Here is a 22,765-nt window from a genome sequence, read left to right on the forward strand (position 1 = left end):
ATATATATATAATATATATATATATATATATATATATATCCCGAATTTGTGAATTACTAGGATAAATTTTAAGATAAATTTTAAATTTGCTGCCATCATTCATTTTTTCCTTTTCTTCATTAATTATTACTTTCGTTTATTTTTAGCTCATCATTTTGTCATTCAGATTAGAGGTTATGAATTAGATTATATGATGCCGATTTTATTTTAAATTGAGCAAAAAAAAATTTCAAATAACAAACGGAACTGTCTTGATTCCTCCCATTATTTCCTTTAATTTATTTTAATAAACCATGCAATTAGATAAGCACTCCAATAAATAATAAAATTCAACGGTATAATTTAACTGAAGAAATCACAGATTCCGATATAAAAAAGATTAATTGGACTGTTAACCAATTCGTTTACCCGAAGGCATTTACCCATCAATTGCTAATGAGCACAGAAGGTTTCACATGACAGGAAGAAAACAAATCATTTTTATTTCTTCCAACGCATGTATTTCACTATTTAACGAAATCGAATACAATTAGACAACAGAACAATTGTTTCTGGTAATCAATTTTGAGAAGATTGCTTTCCCTAATATCGTTTTATTGGAAGGAACAGTGTGACGGAAGCGATTTTCGAATAAATTCCCAGATAAATCAACCCTTAAATATTTGAATTTAGCTACTAAATACACTTTTTTGGTATATTTTTTTATTGTAATTTGTAATGCATATATGTTCATAATTTATGATATATTGCAATATGAACTGGAAGAGGTAGAATTGTCGTCGTGAAAAATTGTGTGTGATATTAGTTATGTTAATTTGAATAAAGTGTGTATTAATGCGATTATGTGTTTAGATTTAAGCACTTTAAAAAGCTCATTGTATTTTATCAACGATGTATGCAGAATTTAATAGTTATTACAAACGTGTACAGGGTTACGGAAAACTCATATATGTGAAATCATCTACGTATATACAAAGTGCATATTTATGTTGGATTTAACTGCATTTGTAAGTATGTTAGTTTATATAAATGTGCACGCACTCATGAAATGCGAATGACCAGGGTTTGATCCTTAATCATTTTGAAGTCCAGCCAGTCTTGGAAATAAATTCAGCCTGTCAGTAATTCTGATGACATTCTAAAATTGTGGATCATCAACCTCTATGACCCTCGTGGTTCACAATGAGAAAAAATTGACTTTTTATATATATATANAGTTTATATATATATATATATATATACTGTTCGCATGTAACCGTTTTGATTTCGGATCTCACCTTGAATACCAAGACTGTCGCTAATAATACCTAATACCTTAACGTAGCTACGGATCAATATTTAAAAAGCAAGTACTGAATTCAAAATATTTCTTGACATTTCATGAATTCGTAAAAATCTTTAAGACAACCTGTAACTAAGAAATTAAAGGAATACAAATCAGTCATACTTGATGATTCCATATGCAGTTGAAAATTTACGCAGACAGAAAAAAATCTCTCAGGTGTATACCGGATGATCGCTCACAAATGAAAGTGTATCCTTTATGAAAAATTTGTTCTCTTTCATTTTCTCTCAAACTGAAACTGATTTTGTTTTTGGGAGATATAATTGGGAATGGTGAGTGTCATTCGCGCGAAGGATATTATCTATCTAGTACGATATTATTTAGCCATTGTGGACTCTTTGTTTACTCTTCGTTCTTCATCGAATCTATTCTTTGTTTTGGTCAAAATTATCTCGGGATTTCCTCACTTTGTTTGTCTTATTATCTTCCAATTAAGTTAAAACAAAGTTAACTCATTTAATTAAACAGGATTAATTTAATTAACAAAATTAGTTAGAATTATTTTACATTTCAGATGCGGAAATAGTTAATGCGTTCCATTATCTCATTTTAAAAATAATTTATTTCTCGTAAAATTTAAATTCGTCTAAGCTAACGCCTATACGTACATTTACTTGGTCTAGTTTTATTACCTATTCATGGCCTAATGAATTTCAATTGTTAAGTAAACTTTTAGTAAAATAATGCAAGTTCAAACTGTTAAATTAGTTCATTTTAAAATTTAATTGCAGATCTATATCATTGACAAGTCCTTATCACCATAGTTAAAGTAAAACCTGGTTGGTAAAGTTTTTATATTTCATAATATATAGTACATATGTAAACCTAAATAAGAGATTTATTTTGATTTTACATCACTGCAAAATCTTAAGCATATCTCTAATTTTATTTGCCTATCAAAAAGAAAGCAATGTTTAATATTATTTATATTATTAAATCCATAGTTGAATTAGATAGAGTAAAATGCTCATATCATTGAAATTATGAATAAAAAAGAAAGAAATGGACTAATCGCGTGATTTGTAACTTGGCCATAAAAGCCACACCCATTGTGTGAATGTCGATTTGGACACAAAATGTGAATTGTAACTTTAATAATAGTTCCAACTAAAGTAGCTCGGAAACATTTTAATACCGTGCTATAGTGGATTTGGTGAAAAACATGCTGCTTTAGGATCGTTTAATGATAAACACGTAATTATATTTCAACATGCGCTTTACAGGTAGTTACCTAATAGTTGGAACAAATTTTATTTTCATTCTTATCCCAACTCGTAGCACCTTTCTTATCAGTATAACAGTAACAAGATGGAGCCAAAATTTTAGCAGGAAATTTTTTCTTGTTGATAAAATAAATTTATTTTAATGAAACAATATATTCGGCATGCAACGATGTGTTTGAACATGATTTAATGATATGTTTGTACATGAGGAACATCTTATAACTTTTTTGGACGAACTGCAAAAAATTTCATTAGGTATATGTTGGGTCATGTGTTTGAACAGTTTTGGTTATAAATGTATTAACATAATGAGATAAATTATTTGTATGTAGTATTTGCCTGTTTTTTTTCTCAAAAATAGTTATAGGTTATAGAAGAAATGATTTACAATGCCTACAGTTTACAGGCATTATACATCTTTAATATCTGCGTTTTACGGTTTTTTTATAAATATGCTCGCCAAATACTCTCATTGAGCTAGTTATATGTTTTGAAAAATGGCTTAGACTTAATCGAAAGGTATTGATGTAGAGAAGTAATTGATTTTTCTGACGTTATCTGATGTTGAATCGGGAGAACATAAAATATTTAAAAAAATATTATTTCTAATGTTGTACAGATTGTTCCAAAGCCTGAACGACAAATTAAGAGGGTGATGAAAGCATCATAAGGACAGAAACTTAGCCAAAAAACTCTAGGTCATCAAGTACATTGAGGAACTGAGAATAGCAAAAAACGCATTCAGGCAATAAATAAAAACGAGACGAAAGATGGAGGTCAGTTGAGGACTGCCCTATCGAAATTAAGCTCTTTAAAGGTCTTTGCTTTGAAGCACCATGGACATTCATACCTTAATCACTTCGATATATCTTACCCCAGAATTTGGACAGATCTCGTAGAATCCGCTGCATGACCTCTATGTTCAACTCTCAATGTGATTTGCTACCTCATGTTTTATGGCAAGCTTTCATACTCTTGATGGCTTTTATCACCCTTCTGATGCATTTTATCATTTTTTGATGTATTTTTTAATCTCTTTTTGAACACTCTGCATATGAAAAGTTCATCCTGCCATGGCCAAATCCTGGTCCCAATTGTATGATTTATCTCATAAAAACCATTCTAAGAATAAATATTAATTTTAATCATTGTTAGATGACGCGCGTGGACAACATCTGAGCTGTTACCACTTTCTCCAAAGTTCCTCACCACAAAGAAGAAGAAGAGTTTCAAGCACGGCAGATTAAACGTGCGCTTTGCAATACATGTCCTTTGTTCTGTCTGCTACCCCTGACCTCTACACCAGTGGAGTGAACTACATTTTTACCGACTGCACCACTAAAACGCCCTTTGCTTTTGAAAATAGTATGGTACATTCCTTTTAAAATATTTTCACAAATGAGTGTTAAACAAACAATCGCTTAACGTTTATGCATACAAGATGCTCATAAGAATGATCAATTACATACATTTGTCTCATTACTGCCATACTAAAGAGGCGTTACAATCTTACCATACCTTATTATAAAAAAGATCTTGAGAGATAATATATTGTGGCAAAAAAGTAGGATTTACTTTTGAATTTTAAGACCTACCTGAAATTTTAAGCTCTGATGTTCCTTGAGCGCCATCTAGGTCATTGTAAACAAAACACTGATACATCCCTCTGTCATCTCTTCTTACTGACGTTATGAGAAGTACATCTCTGGAGAGAAGTCTGACTCTGTTTGAGGAAACGAGTTGCCTTTGGTCCTTCTTCCAAGTGATCGTATGCACAGGATACCCTGTCGTATTGCAATTAAAGGTGGCCTCCTGTCCAATATTTAGCACCTGTCTTGGAGGTCTCATGGTGACAATGAGGGGAGCTAAAAAAAGTATTTAGTCACTGAGACATAACAAAACTATGGTATTTTAAAACTATGCGATAACAAAACTATGCGAAATTTCTTGAAACAAAGCATAAATTATCTATACACATTATAGAAAATAAAAGTATACTCTGTCTATAGTAAGAACTTCTCGCACCAATCTACTAGAGCACTGTTATTGACTGAGAGGTAGAACTATATCACCTAATGGTTCGGGAAAACACTAGGGACAAGTTTCGAATGGGGTCAGTGGGAAAAATATAGAAAGCTTCCTTCTCTAAATATGTGCTTCTTCTTGAATCCATAGCAGCAGTCAAACCTAAACTCCGTATCATATGAATTTCCTTAGATAATCATACTATAGCAATAACTTTTTTTTTCAATCAATGTCTTCAAACATGACTGGTAGTATTGTTTTATGCCATACTTGGTAAACTAATTTAAGTAATTCCTTAGCTAAAATATCGATTTGTTAGCCGTAAATGTTCAAAGTGAAAAATAAAGCAAGAAAAAAATAGGAATGAAGCACAAATAAAGGTATAAGTTGAGTTAAACGTAGGGTTTGATAATTAAAAGGATAACATTCTGTGATAAACAAACTGCTTTAAAACAAATCAGGAGTAAAATTTGTATTTCTGATGAAATATGTGCGAGCAGTAAGATGTTTATTAAAAAACATGAGATTGATGAAACGTTGAAAGACAAAACAAGCGCATTCAAATGTTAATAAAATAAGCAAAAATTGCAAATACAAAAAAAAAAAAAAAAAAAAAAAAAAAAAAAAAAAAAAAAANAAAAAAAAAAAAAAAAAAAAAAAAAAAAAAAAAAAAAAAAAAAAAAAAAAAAAAAAAACAGTTACTTAAAATTAAAGTACCGTCTACGCAGAGACACACAAAAATGTTAAGATGATAGATTTCGCCTAAAAAATTTTCAAATGATAAAAGAAGTACTGCCTAAAATTTAAGACTGTGTTGGTTAGAAAATGGCAAATAATTAAAGTATGATGAATAGAGAGTAAAACTTTAGAACTACTGAAAACGGGAGGTTATCTAAATGGCAAATAAATATGAGTCAATCAAAAGTGCTCAACTAGGTGATGGGTCTGCATGCATAGATGCAATGCAGGATAAGGGCTATAATCTGATTAAAAGAGTGTAATTTGTTATTCATTTGAACTGCTGTTGTAATAAAGAAATAATTTAATCAAGAATACGCAATTTCATGCCTGGAAATGATACAGATAGAGGTAGTACAGGCAGATAAAGCTGTGGAATCGGCTAAATCAATGTTAGAGTTCCCAACACAGAGACCCAGTAAACAAAATATCAAACATATTCTTATAGAGATAAATTAGTTATGCCTGTTGAAATTTAAAATGGGACCAGAATCACAATCAAAATCACCAAACTGGCTCAAAATGTTCTTACTGTGCTAGAAAAGGCAATATTTTTGGGTAGGCAATGCTGAAGTTAGCCGTAAAGCTGAGAGAAAAGCAATGATTTCAGAAGTAAAAAGTAAATAAAAGTACAGGATTGGACATATTCTAGTTTAAGTAAAAGCAAGAGCCTTAGCCAATGCCATTTTGCACAGGCATTTTGTGTTTACACAAAGTGCCAGTAGAAATGTAACAAAACCAGCACATTTTTTGGCAAAAAAATGGTTTAATCATTAGAGTAAGGATGACATGAATGTACTAGATCAGGGGTCCCCAACCCTATATATGTNCAAAAAAATGGTTTAATCATTAGAGTAAGGATGACATGAATGTACTAGATGATAAAAGAATGGCAGTGTGAGGGTGGGTGGTGTAAATTCTAGATTGTAAGACATATTAATTAAATTATAATGGATCTCCAAACAATGAGAAATGTTATTGGCTCAGGGGACAGAGCGCTCTCTCCCCAAAGAGGCACACCGAGCTCGAATCCTAGTGATGACTGGTCGATACGAATTCCACACCCGGCTTTTACCGACCACAGTGCTGACGTAAAATATCCTCAGTGGTAGACGGATCATAGGTCAGATTCCCCTTGCTGTCTGCCTGACCATGGAAGTTTTCGTGAATTTCCCACCAGGTAACGTAAAAGTTGGTTAGCTCCATCAAAAAGTCCTCCATTAAGACAAATTTCTCATAATACTTGATCCATGAGTCTTCTGGATTAGGTTCAAAATTACAAAGCGACGGAGATGAACATTAGTAGTCGTAAACTCTCTAAATTGAGTCGGCTGTTCAACGGCGGTTATAAGATAAAATAAAATGTTTGCAAACATTGGTAAAGATTTCCAAAGCTAAGAAAAATATACTTTCTTTCCAAACAATTGGAAATTTGGTTTATATTATACATTTTGAATATTGTAGATTCTACTCAACCTCCTCTCACCTGTTTTTTATCCCTTTTTATATTACCTTACAAACTTGTTCTTCTTCTTAAAGTTAATTTTTTTTTTCTCATTGCAACGCGTTGTTTTATGTAATTTTCCTTTATCAATTTCTATGTAGATTTTGTGAAAGTTTAATGCTTATAGAACCGAAACTATTAGAATGTCTATTTACATATCTTTAACTGTGTCTTTTCTCGTTTTTTTATTTATTTATACTTAGCACGAATTGTTCCCCATCCATGTTTGACTTTAAATGATTACTTAAAATTTTTTAACTTTAAATGTTTTAGAAAATGTTTTACGTTCTTTAGTTGGAGCTGTGGTTTCAATATTAAAATTTGACACTTATACTGAACTCGAGCATTATCTTCTTAGCCTGATTAAATAATCGATATTTTTGTTTATATTGATGAAAGAGATAAGAACACTAATGTAAGTCAAAAAAACTCTTTTAATGGAATTTGTATTTCAAGTTTCTTAAAAGCCCATAAAAATGCAAATAAATTATATTTAACTAAATTAATATTTTCTCTGCAACATGCACAGATAGACAAATTGTAAATAAAATTTCTAACCTTTATGCAGTTTTCCAAACAAAGAACATGACAGAATTGATTTACCTACACGAAGAATGTCGAGACGTTGTTTCCGTCTGAGGGCTAATGGATAGTTCACATTGCATCACAATTTTTGCTGTTTACTACATATATTCTGCTTATGACTTTACTACTGTTAAATTGAAGTCTAATGGGTTTCCTACATTTCTTTTGTGTTCTTTTCCAGATTTGTTTTACCGTGATGTGAGAGACATTATACAGGTTATTCTTATATTGTATTTTCCAACATTTAGGAGTGTGATTGTTAGATTGGAATAATATTTCGACAGATTTATTATTTTAATTTACTTTCATTCGAAATATATTTTATTTTTAATTAATCGGGGCGTACAAAATCTATCACAAAAATGTACAGTATTGGTGCAGCTGTAATCGGTGTCAAATTTACTCAGAAAATACTTTTTACCTATATAAGAGTACATTTGTTATCTATTAAAGCGGCACCAATCACCATGAGGCCAGTAGTGCCTACAAATTTAGTATCATTTGTGCCCATTATATATTGCTCAACCCAATACAGAAGACAAATGAACTCCTGGATCAAGTATTTTATTTTATTTTATATCCGCCGTTGAACAGCCGACCCAATTTTTAGGTTTACGACTACTAATGTGTAACTCCGTAACCTTGTAATTTTAAAGCAATAAAGAAGACAAGGAATCTCCTGGATCAGTAACCCCAGGGGTATTGATTTGTTATGGGAACATGTAAGACTTTGAGACTCGACAGATTCAGCATGTGTCACTACAAAGGGATTCTTCGTCCGGAGGGGATCGAACCCAAGAACTCTTGGACATGGGCCCAGCACCCCTACCGTCCAGGCTATCCCGGCTTTTGGATCAAGTATTGATAGAAATATGCCTTCGTGGAGGATTTGTTTAGGAAATTAACCAGCATTTTGATGGAATTAACCACGAAAAGCTCTTCCACGGTTAGCCTGACAACAAGGGAACTCTAACCCCATGATCCGTCTACCACTGAGAATATTTTACGTCAGCACTGTGGAAGGTGCAAGCCGGATGAGGAATTCGTATAGACCAGCCATCACTGGTATTTGAACCCGGTTCACTTAATTGGAAGACGAAGGCTCTATCCCCTGAGCCATCACGGCCCAATTAATAATCATTGACTTTAATATTAGTTTGTGAATTTCTTAAGCTCTCTTACATGAATTAGTTACATTTCCTTAAAAAGTTTGCTTTTTAGAGCACTGCTTATTTTTTACTTCATTTATTAACTATTAAGAAAATTAATTCTAATTGACGTTAATAACATTATTTGCATTTTTTTCTGTTTATCCTTAAAGAATTAGTTCCAACTCTCCATTATCTTTGCTTATTAGTACGAAACTTTTTTTTTCTTTCATTTACCATTGATTTAAAATTATAAAATTTTTTTAATAACGCATTTTAAAAGCTTAATTATAAACAAAATAATCACGTTTTTTCGAATAACCTCAGCAATACTAATTTGGTGACGTCATACTTCACGATCGCGTTGAACATTCAAATAGCCTGGCATAACAAATTAAAAGTAATAAAATATAACAGAAAGCGCAATGGACACCCTTCTTGTTTAGAGTTATAATTATTCAAATATCATCGATGCTATCGAAAGTATTTGAGAAAACTGAATGATCTATGATTTATTTTAAGGTAGTGGTCTAGTTGTAAGGTGTCTAATGGTAGTGGTTGTAAGCACTGTAGCTATGTATCTCAGAATAACATTGTTGTTCCTTTTCGCTATTGGAGATACACATCATTCCTCTTGAGGTGTGATGTTCCAACAAAAACTTCCGGCATGCTATCACAAAGCAATTAGACCTTCAGTGGTGTTTTTAAATCGTGAGATGACACTTTATGACACTCCCGTTACTGAGTCACAGTGGTGAGAACTCGAATGATATATTGCTAACATTTTGCACTCAATTATTGCAACACCACATTGAACACTCAGAAATAATTTCAATAACCTACGGTGCAATTTCGTTCAAATGCCTAACAGATTGTATTTTTGAATGAATGAAGAGATACTGCTCTACCATGGCCTTAAAGCAGTTGTTCCTTAGCAATTGCCATGGAGTACATTTACAAAACTGCATGAACTAAAATCAGTTATAATAAATTTCCCATTCATAGATGCAAAAATCCAATTTTTCCTGCCTTAGTATATAACATTTTATAACTTAAAACTAATAATTTTATAAATATTTTACCTGTTACGACAAGAACACTTTCAATTCGTCTTTCACCGATACTGTTTCGTACTATACACTGATATTTTCCACCATCGGTATCTTGAACTTTCTTTATGTTAAGTGTTCCTTGATTTACCCAGATTCGAACATCTTCCTCGAGGGGTTTCAGAACACCAGAAGTGTCTTTCATCCATCTATTCGAAAATAAAATTTTATTATTAAGGAAATGATTGGAATATTTTTTTTAAAAAATTGTTGAAAAAATATCTTTCAAAAGAATGTGCACCTTATATATTAACATATAGACGCACAATTTTCAGGTTTATTGCAAAAATGAAGAAATTTGAAAGTAAATGTAAGTTGGTGCAGTAAATAAGAGAGGCAAAAAAGCTATTTTTGAACTATTTGGAGCATTCCTAAATTAGTATCTTATTAAGACAATGCTGGGATGAGTACATTTCCTCACGTTGTCGTTTTAACTTCCTATATTCAGGAGTGAAAACTCTATTGTTTAACATACTGCAATGACATCCCAGAGCCAGAATATTTATTACAATGCCAGAATATTAAGAAAGTTTAGAATAATAATGCATAAATAAGAAACAAAAATATCGTTTAAACTAATTTTATAACGATTGGAAGCCAATAAAAATGAAATATTGCAAAACAGTTTTAGATAATAACAGTTTTAGAAAAACTTAAAAAAATAAATAGCTTTAGTCATGGTTTGAGTTACACATAATAGACAAAGTTTGATTTTGTTCTTCATCTTATGATATATTGGTTTTAACTGTTAATCGACCATAAGCCAAAGCACAAGTATTTGCCTCAATTCTGTTCAACATCAAAACACAGACCACTTGGCACACTTTAATATACATAGGTAGAATTTTCCTCCTTAAACAAGAACAATCAGATCTCGTAACTCAATAGAACCGATTGAACAAGTTTTCCGGAAATGGAATATTGAAGCAAATATTTACAAATACAACGAAACCGTTAAGGAGCACCACTCATAATGGGATGTCTATTGAGGCAAGCCTAGAAAAATATGACTTACATTAGACTCAAGGAAATTTCCGTATCATTTGGAGATTTGACCATTTATTTGTATTCCTTTATTATTTGTATTCCCTTATTTGAAATCCCGCAGTTAACTGATCGTAAAGATACGGCTCTCAGTAGAACACCGAAGTCAAGCATCACTGGTTGCGGTCATTAAATGGGTGGGTGACCACTTTGATCAGCCTGGGTAGGGACTGAGGACTCACGGTATCGGTCCCCATTAAACTGTTCTACAGAAAAGTGCAGGACTTCATGTCGCCGGGAAACCAAAGCAGGGGAGGCATCCTCTCTGCAGAGGATCAAAATTGCAATGGTATGTCTTCGGATTATCCTCAGGGATGTTTCCCAGACCACTGTAAATAGCTCATTGTGCAACTCAAGGGCGATGTAAATAAAGTACCAACCTACTTACCCTTATTCGAGAAAAATCCCTGTGTTCGTAATTGTAACAATCTTTAGCAAAATTAAGGGAATTGATCGATATTTTTTGATTAATTATAATTTTTTATAGTTTTCTAACTTAATTTCGGAGTGTATTCCATTTTTCATAGTGCTTGAAGTACTGAGGAAATTAGGGTAATCTAACATAAGGGTTTGATCCCAACCGATGACAAAGAATATTTATCTCACAATCCCCCTAGAAACCACTTACAGCGAACACGTAATTCCTTCCATTCTCGATAAATAGCATCACGATACTAATTCGGCTCGTTCCATGGTTCACCTTAATTCGTCAAATAAATCGTCTGAGTGTTAAACAGCGTCAATGTCCGAATTGAAGTAAATTTTTACGAGCATAACGTTAGTTTATGGTCAGTTTCCATAAATTTCTCAAGTAATAATTTACGAACAGACGCGTATTCTTATGGTCACCTTATAACTGTCACTGACCATGTTTAGAATGCAGTAGAAAGAAAGAACTAATTGAACTATTATTGTTGAACAATAAACCTTGAACTAATGAATAGCAATCTGCCATTTCCAGGAAATAGTGTTTAACAATTATTTTATTACGAAATTTACAGAGTTGTAATGAAATGTGGCATCATAATAAACGTGATCTAAATGAGAAAGAAAGGTGCGTTACTTATGTTTTTGTGCATATAATAAAAATGCAATGCCAACAAAAAAATGTTTCTGTAGTGAGTTCTTGAACTAAGTTGTAATTACATACATTATTATTATTGTTTTTAATTGTATGCTTCTTATCATTTATTTTATTTAAATTGCCTTTCTCACTGAAACTGTTTTACCTATATGTTGGGGGTGGGTTTCCTTGTGCAACGCAAGGCAGTTGAGCAAATGATCCCTCTTCTGTCCTGACCTGTGATTGGCTGAATGTTACTCTCGGAAGGGTTGAGGCATGTGGTTCTGAAATAAAAAAGTACAATTTGTATTTACAATCTGAGTTTTTGAATCAAAGTCTTATTTTTGATATAATTTTAAATCACACTGGTTTATTATCAGTCTCAAATTGCCTTTAAAACAAATCAACGTATGAAAAAAATTTATTTAAACTTGTAACCTAATACAAAACAGGGAATCCTGTATAAAAATTTGTGCAGGATTTTATAAAATTATCCATGAATTATATGCTTAAGATATGTGTATAATATGAAAGCATATGTACAATATAAACGCAAAGGCATATGGAATATCACATAAAATAGTATTTTAGTGGAGGTATTTGAATAAAGTTTTCTTTTACAGCGGGTATTGTATGAATTAAAATTCAATTCTCCGACACATAATTTCTTTTTTCTTGAAAAAAAATCATTTTGACATTAAAAATCTTCATTTTTTATAGATATATTCATTCTAATATGCAATATGGAATCATTATAAAACATGGTGAGTGATTTAGGACGATTTCCTACTTGTAATACATTTATATGCTTAGATAAGTGAATAATTCAAAGTACATTTTGTATGAAACATACATTTTAAAGGATGAATTACAATTAATTTTATTTTGCGCTTTCCACAAATAAAACAAATCAGCTCAATGACATACAATGATCCATGTTTTGAAGTTCTTCATTTTAACATATAAAATTTCAATTTTTTAACACATTAAATTTTACTCAAGACAAGGATTAAAACACATTAAAATTTACGTAAGGCGTAAGGTAAAAATATTTAAATTTGAGTATTGTGCTAGAAATCAAATTTACAAAAGTGATTGAAAATTTGTGAATCATCGGATTTCAAACCGTAAAATATGAAGACAGAAATATTTCTTTTATTACGCTAAATATATTTATTCATTTGTTTTACGCTTCCATTTTAGAAAATTTTATCAGGGAAATGCATGCTTAATTTTAACTCATTTACTCTTTTTCTAAAAATAAAAGGAACAGGCTTTTCCTAATGAATTTCATGTTGGCGAATATCTTCTTATTATCAAAGTAGTTAGACAAATTTTTCTAAGTTTCGAAATAATTTTTCATTCTTCTCTGTAATGAGAGGTTTGTGCAGTATGTGATTAAGGGAGGTCATTTAAAGACACACTACAGAGGATTAGTTACATACTTGGTCATTAACGCGCAAGAGGTGGGGCCACGTGCCCCCGCCCTCTTTCCTCGTCATTAGTAATTTTATCCCCCATTTAGCTGCTAGGAGAAAATTCCGGTGTTGAGTTAATGCTGGGGTTCTGCTCATTTGCTTCCATTTTAGCTGATTTGGTGCTTATGCTTGCGGATAATGGTTTTAAAATAGGGTGATTTCTTTTATTGAAAAAATAATAGTGAAAAATAAAGTAAGTTTATGAACATAAATATTGCTAAAATGGAACTGGATAACTCCTAATATATAAGATAGAGTGATTTTTTAGTGGAAAAATAATAATAAAAAATTAAATAAGCATAAATGTTTTAAAATGGAACTGGATAATTCCAGATATCTAAGATAGAGTGATTTCTTTATTAAAAAAATAATTGGGAAAAATCAATTAAAGTTATTAACATAAATATTGTTCAGGTGGAACAGGATGATAAATATCTAAGTTATAATAATTGTTTCATTAAAAAAATAATAGTGAAAAAACAATTAAGTTTATAAACATAAATATTATTAAAATTAAACTGGATATTACCAAATATCTAAGATAGAGTAATTTCTTTATTGAAAAAAAATAGTGAAAAATCATTTAAGTTTATGAACATAAATATTGTTAAAATAGAGTTTGATCAAAATAAAAATAAAATACAGAGAGGTTCCTTTATTGAAAAAATAATTGCGAATAACCTCATTGAGATGAACATAAATATTGTTTAAATGAAGTTGTATGTAACCAAATGTAAGAAATAATATTTTTTATTCATAAATATGTTTTATTCATAAGTATTTTTTATTCATAAATATTTTCTAATCATAAGTATTTCAGTTTTTAACCATTAAAATAAATAGGGCCTTATTTTTTCAGTCTCTTTGATTTTGCAATGGATTAAAATCATTGTGAAATATATCATTGTTTAAAGTCATGTTATTTAAAAATAATTATGCTTCTAATTATAATTAATAATTCAATTATACTTAAATATGAGCATTAATCAATCTCTAATTTAATCTGTTCTACTTTTATAAAGGAAACACGTGTTATTGCATTAATCTTTTTCTTGATCAACAAACAAACAATTTTATTTTTCTTCCAAATAGATTTAATTACCTTAATTGTAGGTCTATCCTTGGATTATTGGTAGTGCAATATCGGTTTTTAAATCTTGGAAGCATATAGATTTATTATATATTGATGGTAATCCCTGTGTATTTCTAGCCACTGTATTGAAATATAAATTATATCAGTAAAAGATTAGAAAAGGTTCATTGTACAAATCGATAAAATACAAGATTTGTTACAAATTAATGTAAATGCCTTATAATTTGTCTATAACCCCTTTTTAAAAGTATAAATATACTTTAAAAATATTTTTTTTAAAAAAAAGGTGTGAACAAGAACATGGAACTCATTGAAAAGAATTCTCGATAACTATTTAAAGAATGTATTAAAAGCAATCGGTTATTTTATTATTAAATTTGATAGTTAATATCATAGATAGTTAATATCATAAAGCTTTTAATGTAAGAGCTACTCTCAATTTTTAAAACATGTGAATTACAGAGATACTTTATCCGTTATTTATTTAGGAACATTAATATTATAAAAAAGTGATATTTTTACCATGCATTACTAATTCCGAAACTTGAAATACGTTTCTAAGCAAAATAGCCGCACTTTATATTGAAACAATTAGTGACATTTACAATATTCTTACAACAATATTTATTTTAAAATTGCTTAAAACAATGTAGATATAGACATTATTTAATAAATTCCATCTTCTGCATATACATTTATTCAATTGTACTATTTGTAAATATTTGTTTTCGATATCTTCATGCTTTCATTACCTTTTCCTTGAAATATTCCATTTCCACCAAAGTGAGATTTGATATTCTTGGCCACGTTACTCCCAGAAAAATAAAACAACAGGAGAAGTTCACCAGAGTGAAAACATCGGAAAACGGATAAGGAATGCAGATTCTGTTTTGTTTACTATTTTGTTCGAAAAATTTACATGCATGCCTCTTTGCGTGGGCCGTTTTTTGAATGTAATCAAAAGTCATTGTCCCAAATCCTTACAGAGCAGTTGATATTTTTTGTTTCATTTCTTTCATGAGGATGTTATTTCATGGTTCAGCAATCACAAGCTTGAGGGAAGAAATATTTTGGAAGAAATGCGTTGGGTGCCAAATAAAAAAGAAAAAAAAATGCTTTTCTTGCAGATTGTATTCAAGTAAAATAGATCACTTTTAATTAATTAAAAAAATATGGCAGTAGTTTTACTAGATGCTAAAATATTTTATTAATAATTTATCTGAAAAATGAAATGTACATAAATTTATAAGAACACGTATAATGCCTAATTAAGATAATGAATAATTTATGCGTTAGATAATATGTGACATATAAATAAGATTATATACAAAGTATAGGGTATTCTAAAAAAAAAATTGACAGAAAAGAAATAAACTGGTCACAAATTCGTCTAAAAAGGGAATAAATTTTTCCTTTATCATTCTTTTTCGATTTAAAGAGAAAAATATCTTGATAGATCGTGTTAAAGGTTGTTAGCTTGTAAATGGAAGGAAAAAAAAACTGTAAATTAATTTTATGTTGCAATCTAACATGCTGTTGTGCGTCTACCACTACAAAATTACAACTACAATTCACTAGTATATAAGACATGTTAACTCGATTGTATGTTGGGGTACCATTTCCTAGTTGAAGTCTGGAATGCAGCTGAAACTTTATCTCACAATGAGACCATGTTTTATTCATATTTCGAAATCATTGGAAACGAACGAAAAGAATGTCAGTAAGTAATATCGGATCGTCTAAAATGAAATTTGTGGNCGTTCATAGGGTCATATTCACACATCACACACAACAAAGGACAACACAAGAGAGAGAAACATCCATGCCCAGAGCGGGATTCGAACCCGCAGCCATTGACTTCGCAGTCAGGCGCGTTAACAGCTTGGCCACCTGGCCGGCGCAATTGTCGTAATGTAACTAGCTGTAATGTGATTATATTTTTTAACTTATAGATATATTGTCCCCAAACTTATCTGCTTAAAAAATTAACAAAACAATGAACTCTGAAAGGAATGATTATTTACTATCGTATTATTTTGCTACTACATCGCATTTACTATAGCTCTTTTTTCATCTCAGCCTTTTTATTGTTATAAATTTATGTAAAACCTTTAGTCTTACCTACGTTAATCTGCTTAAAAGAGATAAAATATAATATTTAAAATAGAGATTATACGTAGTTTACAAATTGGAACTTGCGTTACCAGGGTTTTTAGCAATGATCATCATTAATATATAATTCTTTATTTTTTTACAAAGTAAGATGAAAAAATAGCTATACGTAAGCGAGATCACAGATTAATATTTAGTAAGATAAGAGCAGGGATATTTCAAACATTTGAACAATTGTTATTAAATAGGGAAGAACACAGAAGAAATTAAAAATAAATTAAAACCAGTTAATTGCTTACTGTGTGTTTAATTCATTCACTTTCCACCAGAAGTCCGCGTTTACGAATTATATCCAAATAAACTAGTTTTTAAGGATTTTGGTGCTTTTTTTGTTACTATAAAACACAATAGTGATTCTTCAATGATTGTAAGTGTTGAAGACATACTCACATAAAATTAACTTTCAGGAATTTAAATTTTTCTTGTTATTATTAGTCTTAATTGTAAGTGACCAGTGCTAGAAAGGGTTTGGAAATTTTTTTGCTATTCTTGTGTATATATATTAATTGAGAAGATCTTCGTTTCTCACCTTCAATCGAAATATAAGTTCTTTTTCTCATTGGAAATAATTTCTCCACCCTCAAGAAATGTCACTAGTCTTGTGTGTTGGAAACATTTTTTTATGATGCGATGCATATAGTTTCATGTCATGTCATTAGTTACAGTCTCAAACATTCATGCAATATTTGAATACAAATTTAAATTTTAAATTTTTCACACTCAAAATGTATTGTTAAAAAAATAGTTAAGTTATAAATCTTAACATTATTTTTCTCTTAAAAAAATATTTAAATGCGATTATTCCTTACATTTTTTGTTTGTTAAAATCTTAATTGATATTAATTATTAAAGATTAAATAATTTGAAATGTTTTGAAATGTTTTTAACGATAAAAACGCTAGAAAATTAACGTTACCTTAACTAGTCAAAATAGTTTTGCATGTTCCAGAGGTAAACATTGCAGTTATATTTTACATTTTGGAATAAATTTAGGCTTTATAATAAATATATCATTATAATCCAATAATAGTACATAAATAAAACGAAATTAAAAGCTTGACAAAATGAGCACAAATTAAAATTATTAGCTTATAGTTAAAACACAAACACAATTCAAACATTCCTATCATCATAATATTTTGAAGCTTCTTTATAACATTATTTTATTTATTTACCTTTTAAATTTAATAAAACATGTATATGTATTGTACGCATTTTTCCAAAAATGATTTATAAGCTATAAGAACGGTAAAAAATTAATTGTCATAGCTATTTAAATATTTATTCTATATAAAGACTGAAGCATAGTATTTAATGGATTTACTTAAGGATCTAAATTATACCAACAATTTACAAATTGTTTGTTTACATTGTACCTTTTTTTATATTTATATCTGAAGAAAAAGTTTTGCTGTTTTTCCTTTTCTTTCAAATGACAAAAAGTATTAAATCATAAATCATAAACTCTTAGATACTGCAATCACCTTTAGTTGAAATTTTATTTTACAATATACGCGCTTGAAATAAAATACAAAGAATGTACTTTAAAGTGTGTAATATAAAATAAATGTTACTTTACAAAATAATTAAAAAAAATCTGAAACGACATCTGCGAACTTCTCATACATTCATTTTAATTGTTATCGTTAATAATAATGTGCATTCTAATGTAAATTTAAGTGTTTATTTGAATTTATTCATTAAAGAGAAACAAAGTTAGTTAAATACTTCATTATTTTAAACTAGCAACAATTATTTTCTTATACAAAATGCTAAAAACATAACAATTAAAACGAAAAGTGTATTTAAAATATTTATAAATTTGTCAATGAGGGATAATCAATTAAATATGAATTGGCTGAATAATGTGTATTTTAAACATTCTAACTATTAAGAAATATTCTTTAAAATATCCTTTAACTATTTAAAAAAGTAAATAAAATATATTTTAAATAAACTTTTGAATAAACTAAGACAGTTTAATAAGAACTAACGACTATATAATGGATATAATTACAATTCAAAAGAATATTTATTCACATACAATTAAATTTTATTTGTATTACATAAAATATATATGTCTTAAAAATTATGAAACGTAATACTTAAATCGCAAATTTTGCATTTATCTATAACGCTCAATGTAACCTGAATAAAGAAAATACAAACGTGTTAAAAAATTATGCTAATATTTTTTTAAAAAAAGGCAAGCAAAAAAGAACATGTGAAAATTTGTTTTGTTTGGCGAATCATATTATAGTGTCCACTTATAGCCCCGTTTTTAACGAAATATTCCGTATTATTTAACAGGTATAGTATATACTGAAATTTCTTATTATTTTGTTGTTGAACCTTAATTTTAAATTGCAGTTACAATAATTGGAGCAGTTGGTAAGTTAAACTATAGTTGCAAATAAATTTTTTACGCAATCTACCCTCACTAACGTAAGAGAGATTGCGTACATCTAAAAATGCGATTCATAGAGTCATTGATTACATTTAAATCATTTACGTTAACAATTGCACCTAAATAAACCTATTTTAAGTTTATCTTATTTCATTTTTTATTTTCTTATTTATTTTTAAAGCAAATGTCATAATAATATAAGTGAATATTTCAACTTGAGACTTATGAACAAGAAAAACAAACAAAAAATCTAACTGTAGAAAGGAATAATGAAAATCAACGAAAGCAATTTTCGAACATCAACGAAGATTCATTTTTTTCTGATCCAAAAACTATCAAATATCTCCTATCATAATTCTTTCTAGCAAATGAAAGAAGTCGCATATTTCTTTGCTTTTTTTAACCATCAAAAACTACGATTAATGTTTAATTTTAAAATATTTTGTACTACTGATTATACTACTGATATTCTATGGAAATTTTATTGAAATATCTATGTATATTTGAACTTTTGCTTTGGATCAACAAAATAAAATAGCTCTGCTTTTTCCTTGTCACTGGCAATAATCAGCTTACTCTTAAAAGTACACACTGTAATATTGTTGTTATACATTAATTTATGAAAATCACAGTAAATATGCAATCACAGTAAACACGATGCCTTCTTTGCAGCTGATCTACATTGCCAAAACGATACTTCAGCTTCTCATTATGAGAAAATGACTCCCAAGTGACTTTGAGTTCTAGAAACTGATACAGTCTGAGTTTATCGTCTAATATAGCACAATAGAAATCTTATTAAATGTTATAGTATAAAAGCCAGAAGCCACTAACACGTTTGAAGTTCGATTTCCATGTGCGCATAATAGTAGTTATCGATTAAGTGACTTATAAACCAGAATATATGGATGAAAATATAATTTCATTTTTTATTACCAAGAGGGAAATATTTTTTTTATATTTTGGAACAGATAATTTTACTATCTCATGAATAGCTTTTAAAACATTCGTATTACGTTTTACTTCATTTGACTCAAACCTATCAGCAGCGATTCAGCATTATAGAGATACTTATTCTGAAACTTTTTCTTTAACTTCTTTATCGCTTGTAGCAAGCAAGCTCAACATCAAAATGCAATGAATAACAAATAAAATGCATAACGACACTTCTAAAAAGTGACTTTTTTATATGTATGAACTCACGGCTTTTTCAGACACAAAAAGGTGCTCTTAAATCAGACAGTGAAGAATTGCACGGCATATACAAATATGTGTCGAATTTCATATCTTCCTTAAGATTTCATAGGGGGCGAAGAGATTCAGAAGCGACATTGATACATTTGAGGTGCTTACGTAGGTAGTCATGGCCATACATAAGAGGTGATATTGCAACAGATTTTTTTATAAGTCATTCGGGTAATTTATTTCATCCATTATTTATTTATATTTCAGTTCCTAAAAAAAGGAGTACCTGAGGACTTTCTTAACCTTTAGTAATGGAATTATAAGTTAGTCTAAGTTGTTAGCAATTTCTTTCTTCGTCTGGAAAATGAAAGCAGAACTACCATGATCTTCATAGTGTTCAGGAGTTACTTTTTCGCCATTACTTGAGATTCAATTTAAAAGCAGAAAGCAGTGATTGGCAATCGAAGAAATAAAATCACACTACATGTCAGCAGGCTGGAAGGTGTCTCTGGAATCCTATGAGGAAACAGCCTTTAAAAAATGCTTCAAACGACTCTGTAACTGTGACAGGAAGCGGTATCAGTTTAACAGTTAACTTTGTCATTAGTTAACTTTATCATTATAAGCAGTTAACTTTATCATTAGTTAACTTTATCATTATAAGCAGTTAACTTTATCATTATAAGCAATTACAAATAGGCCAGTGGTTGCGTATAAGGAAAATAAGCTACCATGAACACCAGCACATTCTGTAGTGGAATCATCCAATCTGGAGTCATGGATATACACTATCTTTGATTCTTCTTTCATGCAACAAGAATTTATAGAAATTTTAATAAATTAGAATTTATAGAAATTTTAAAATGACTTAAAACAATTTGCAAAGAAGTTTCATTATGTAAACTGTAAAAAAAAAATGTTGTGTATTTTAAAGCTGAAAATTAAGGTAACTACTTTACACCACAGGTAACTTTTGGTAATACGGTTTTTCACTATATCAGTGATATTTCTTGTAACAGTGAAACATCAATAATGTTCTTTGACACTGCTAGGTTTTACTAAATCAATGACATTCCTTGGTGCTGTGAAACACCAAGAATCTTCTTTTACACTGCTAAGTTTCACTACATCAATGACATTCTTTGGTGCTGTGAACACCAAGAATGTTCTTTTACACTGCTAGGTTTCACTAAATCAATTATATATCTTGGTGTACAGGACACTAAGAATGTCCCATTACATTACTATGTGTAAAGTAGCTTTCACTAATTTTGGTATTCAGTAGCACTAAAACTTATAACTACAATAAGATATGATGCGTGCAAGAATCATTTGAATTAGTTTAATGATACAATATAAAGTAAGAATCACTAGTTTTGGAAACATATATACATTAGTCATACATAAGCGTAGCTCAGATAGGATATTAAGTCAAACCTAATTAGACGGATAGAAGACAGAGAGTAGCGGATAGGATGAACAACAGCGTGTGAAAGAAATTCTCCCCATTTCATACTTCATATATCATATATATATAATCATACTTCATACATATCATATATATATAATCATACTTCATACATATCATGTATATATAATCATACTATATATATTTCATACTTATTATATCATACTTCATATATGTATACTGTCTCTTAGAGATATCGAAAACTATCCCAGAATAAGTGTTTTCGTTACTGAAAATAATTCATGAATGGTGTGAATGTGCGTGAGTATGGTGTAAGCATTCTCTCATATAAGCTGTAAAATATTCAGGACCAAATTATGGTACAAAGTTCCGGCATTTTCGGTGCATCTTCCACAAAATTCACTTTACTGAGAAATCACTTTTTACCCTTAAATTCTTATTGCCATGAAGATATTTTACCTTAGAGTTTACAATAATATTTATTTGATTATAGTGATTGAGAGATTTTACTGTAAGTATTTTTGGTGAAGTAACATATTTCGGAATAAATGGATTTTACAGTACAAGGTACCGGTACCCTGAGTGTCAGTATTTTTAATGTGAGATGACTTGGATTTTTTTATCGAAAGCATGTTAAGTTTTAACTTTGTTCTTTAAAGTGTATCTGATCACTCGATTTGACGCTGAAATAAAGTATTTCTTGACAAAATGTTTTGAGTTTTTTCAAAACCGAAAAAAATAAAATTATTTCATTAACGTTTTGAGTTCCAAAAAGGTTTAGATTCATTAAAAAATATTGCTATATTTATAGCAGTCAAATAATTGTAATTATTTTAATTATTGTTTTTTTTCTCAGTAGAATATATAAGTTAACAATCTTTTTAAAAAAATGAAATATTTTTAAAGCATTTATGATGCCATAGTCGGGAAGGACGAATCCAGTTACCTAAAAAGCAAAACGAATTGCCTCTGACATTCAATAACCTGCTGACGTCAATAATATTCTTCAATTACAACGGGTCGTATAATGCTGTAGTTATGGAGCCTGACAGAAAATGCTGACACAAACAAGCATTGGGATACACACACTGTGATATAAGAAATAATTCCGAGTTATTATGTTTTATCGGATTAATAGAAAAGCTCCGTCCAACGAACGTAAATAACAGAATCTAAGATAGCGAAGAGAGAGAGAAAATCTTGTGAAAGGAGATAAA

At 29.8% G+C, this 22,765-nt stretch overlaps 1 protein-coding gene across 1 annotated transcript in view; it reads right to left on the bottom strand.

The window, feature by feature from the left end:
- Window positions 1–22,765, bottom strand: part of LOC107440526 (cell adhesion molecule Dscam1) — a 191,873-nt gene that overhangs the window by 78,618 nt on the left and 90,490 nt on the right. Inside the window, exons 5-7 of the mRNA XM_043047307.2 lie at window positions 11,951–12,068; window positions 9,651–9,826; window positions 4,164–4,433 (exon numbers count right to left, since the gene is read on the bottom strand). Of these exons, the coding sequence (XP_042903241.1) occupies window positions 4,164–4,433; window positions 9,651–9,826; window positions 11,951–12,068 (564 nt within the window). The remainder of the gene's footprint in view (window positions 1–4,163; window positions 4,434–9,650; window positions 9,827–11,950; window positions 12,069–22,765) is intronic.

The sequence above is a fragment of the Parasteatoda tepidariorum genome, chromosome 1 (genome assembly GCF_043381705.1).
Source record: "Parasteatoda tepidariorum isolate YZ-2023 chromosome 1, CAS_Ptep_4.0, whole genome shotgun sequence".
Classification (NCBI taxonomy): Eukaryota; Metazoa; Arthropoda; class Arachnida; order Araneae; family Theridiidae; genus Parasteatoda; species Parasteatoda tepidariorum.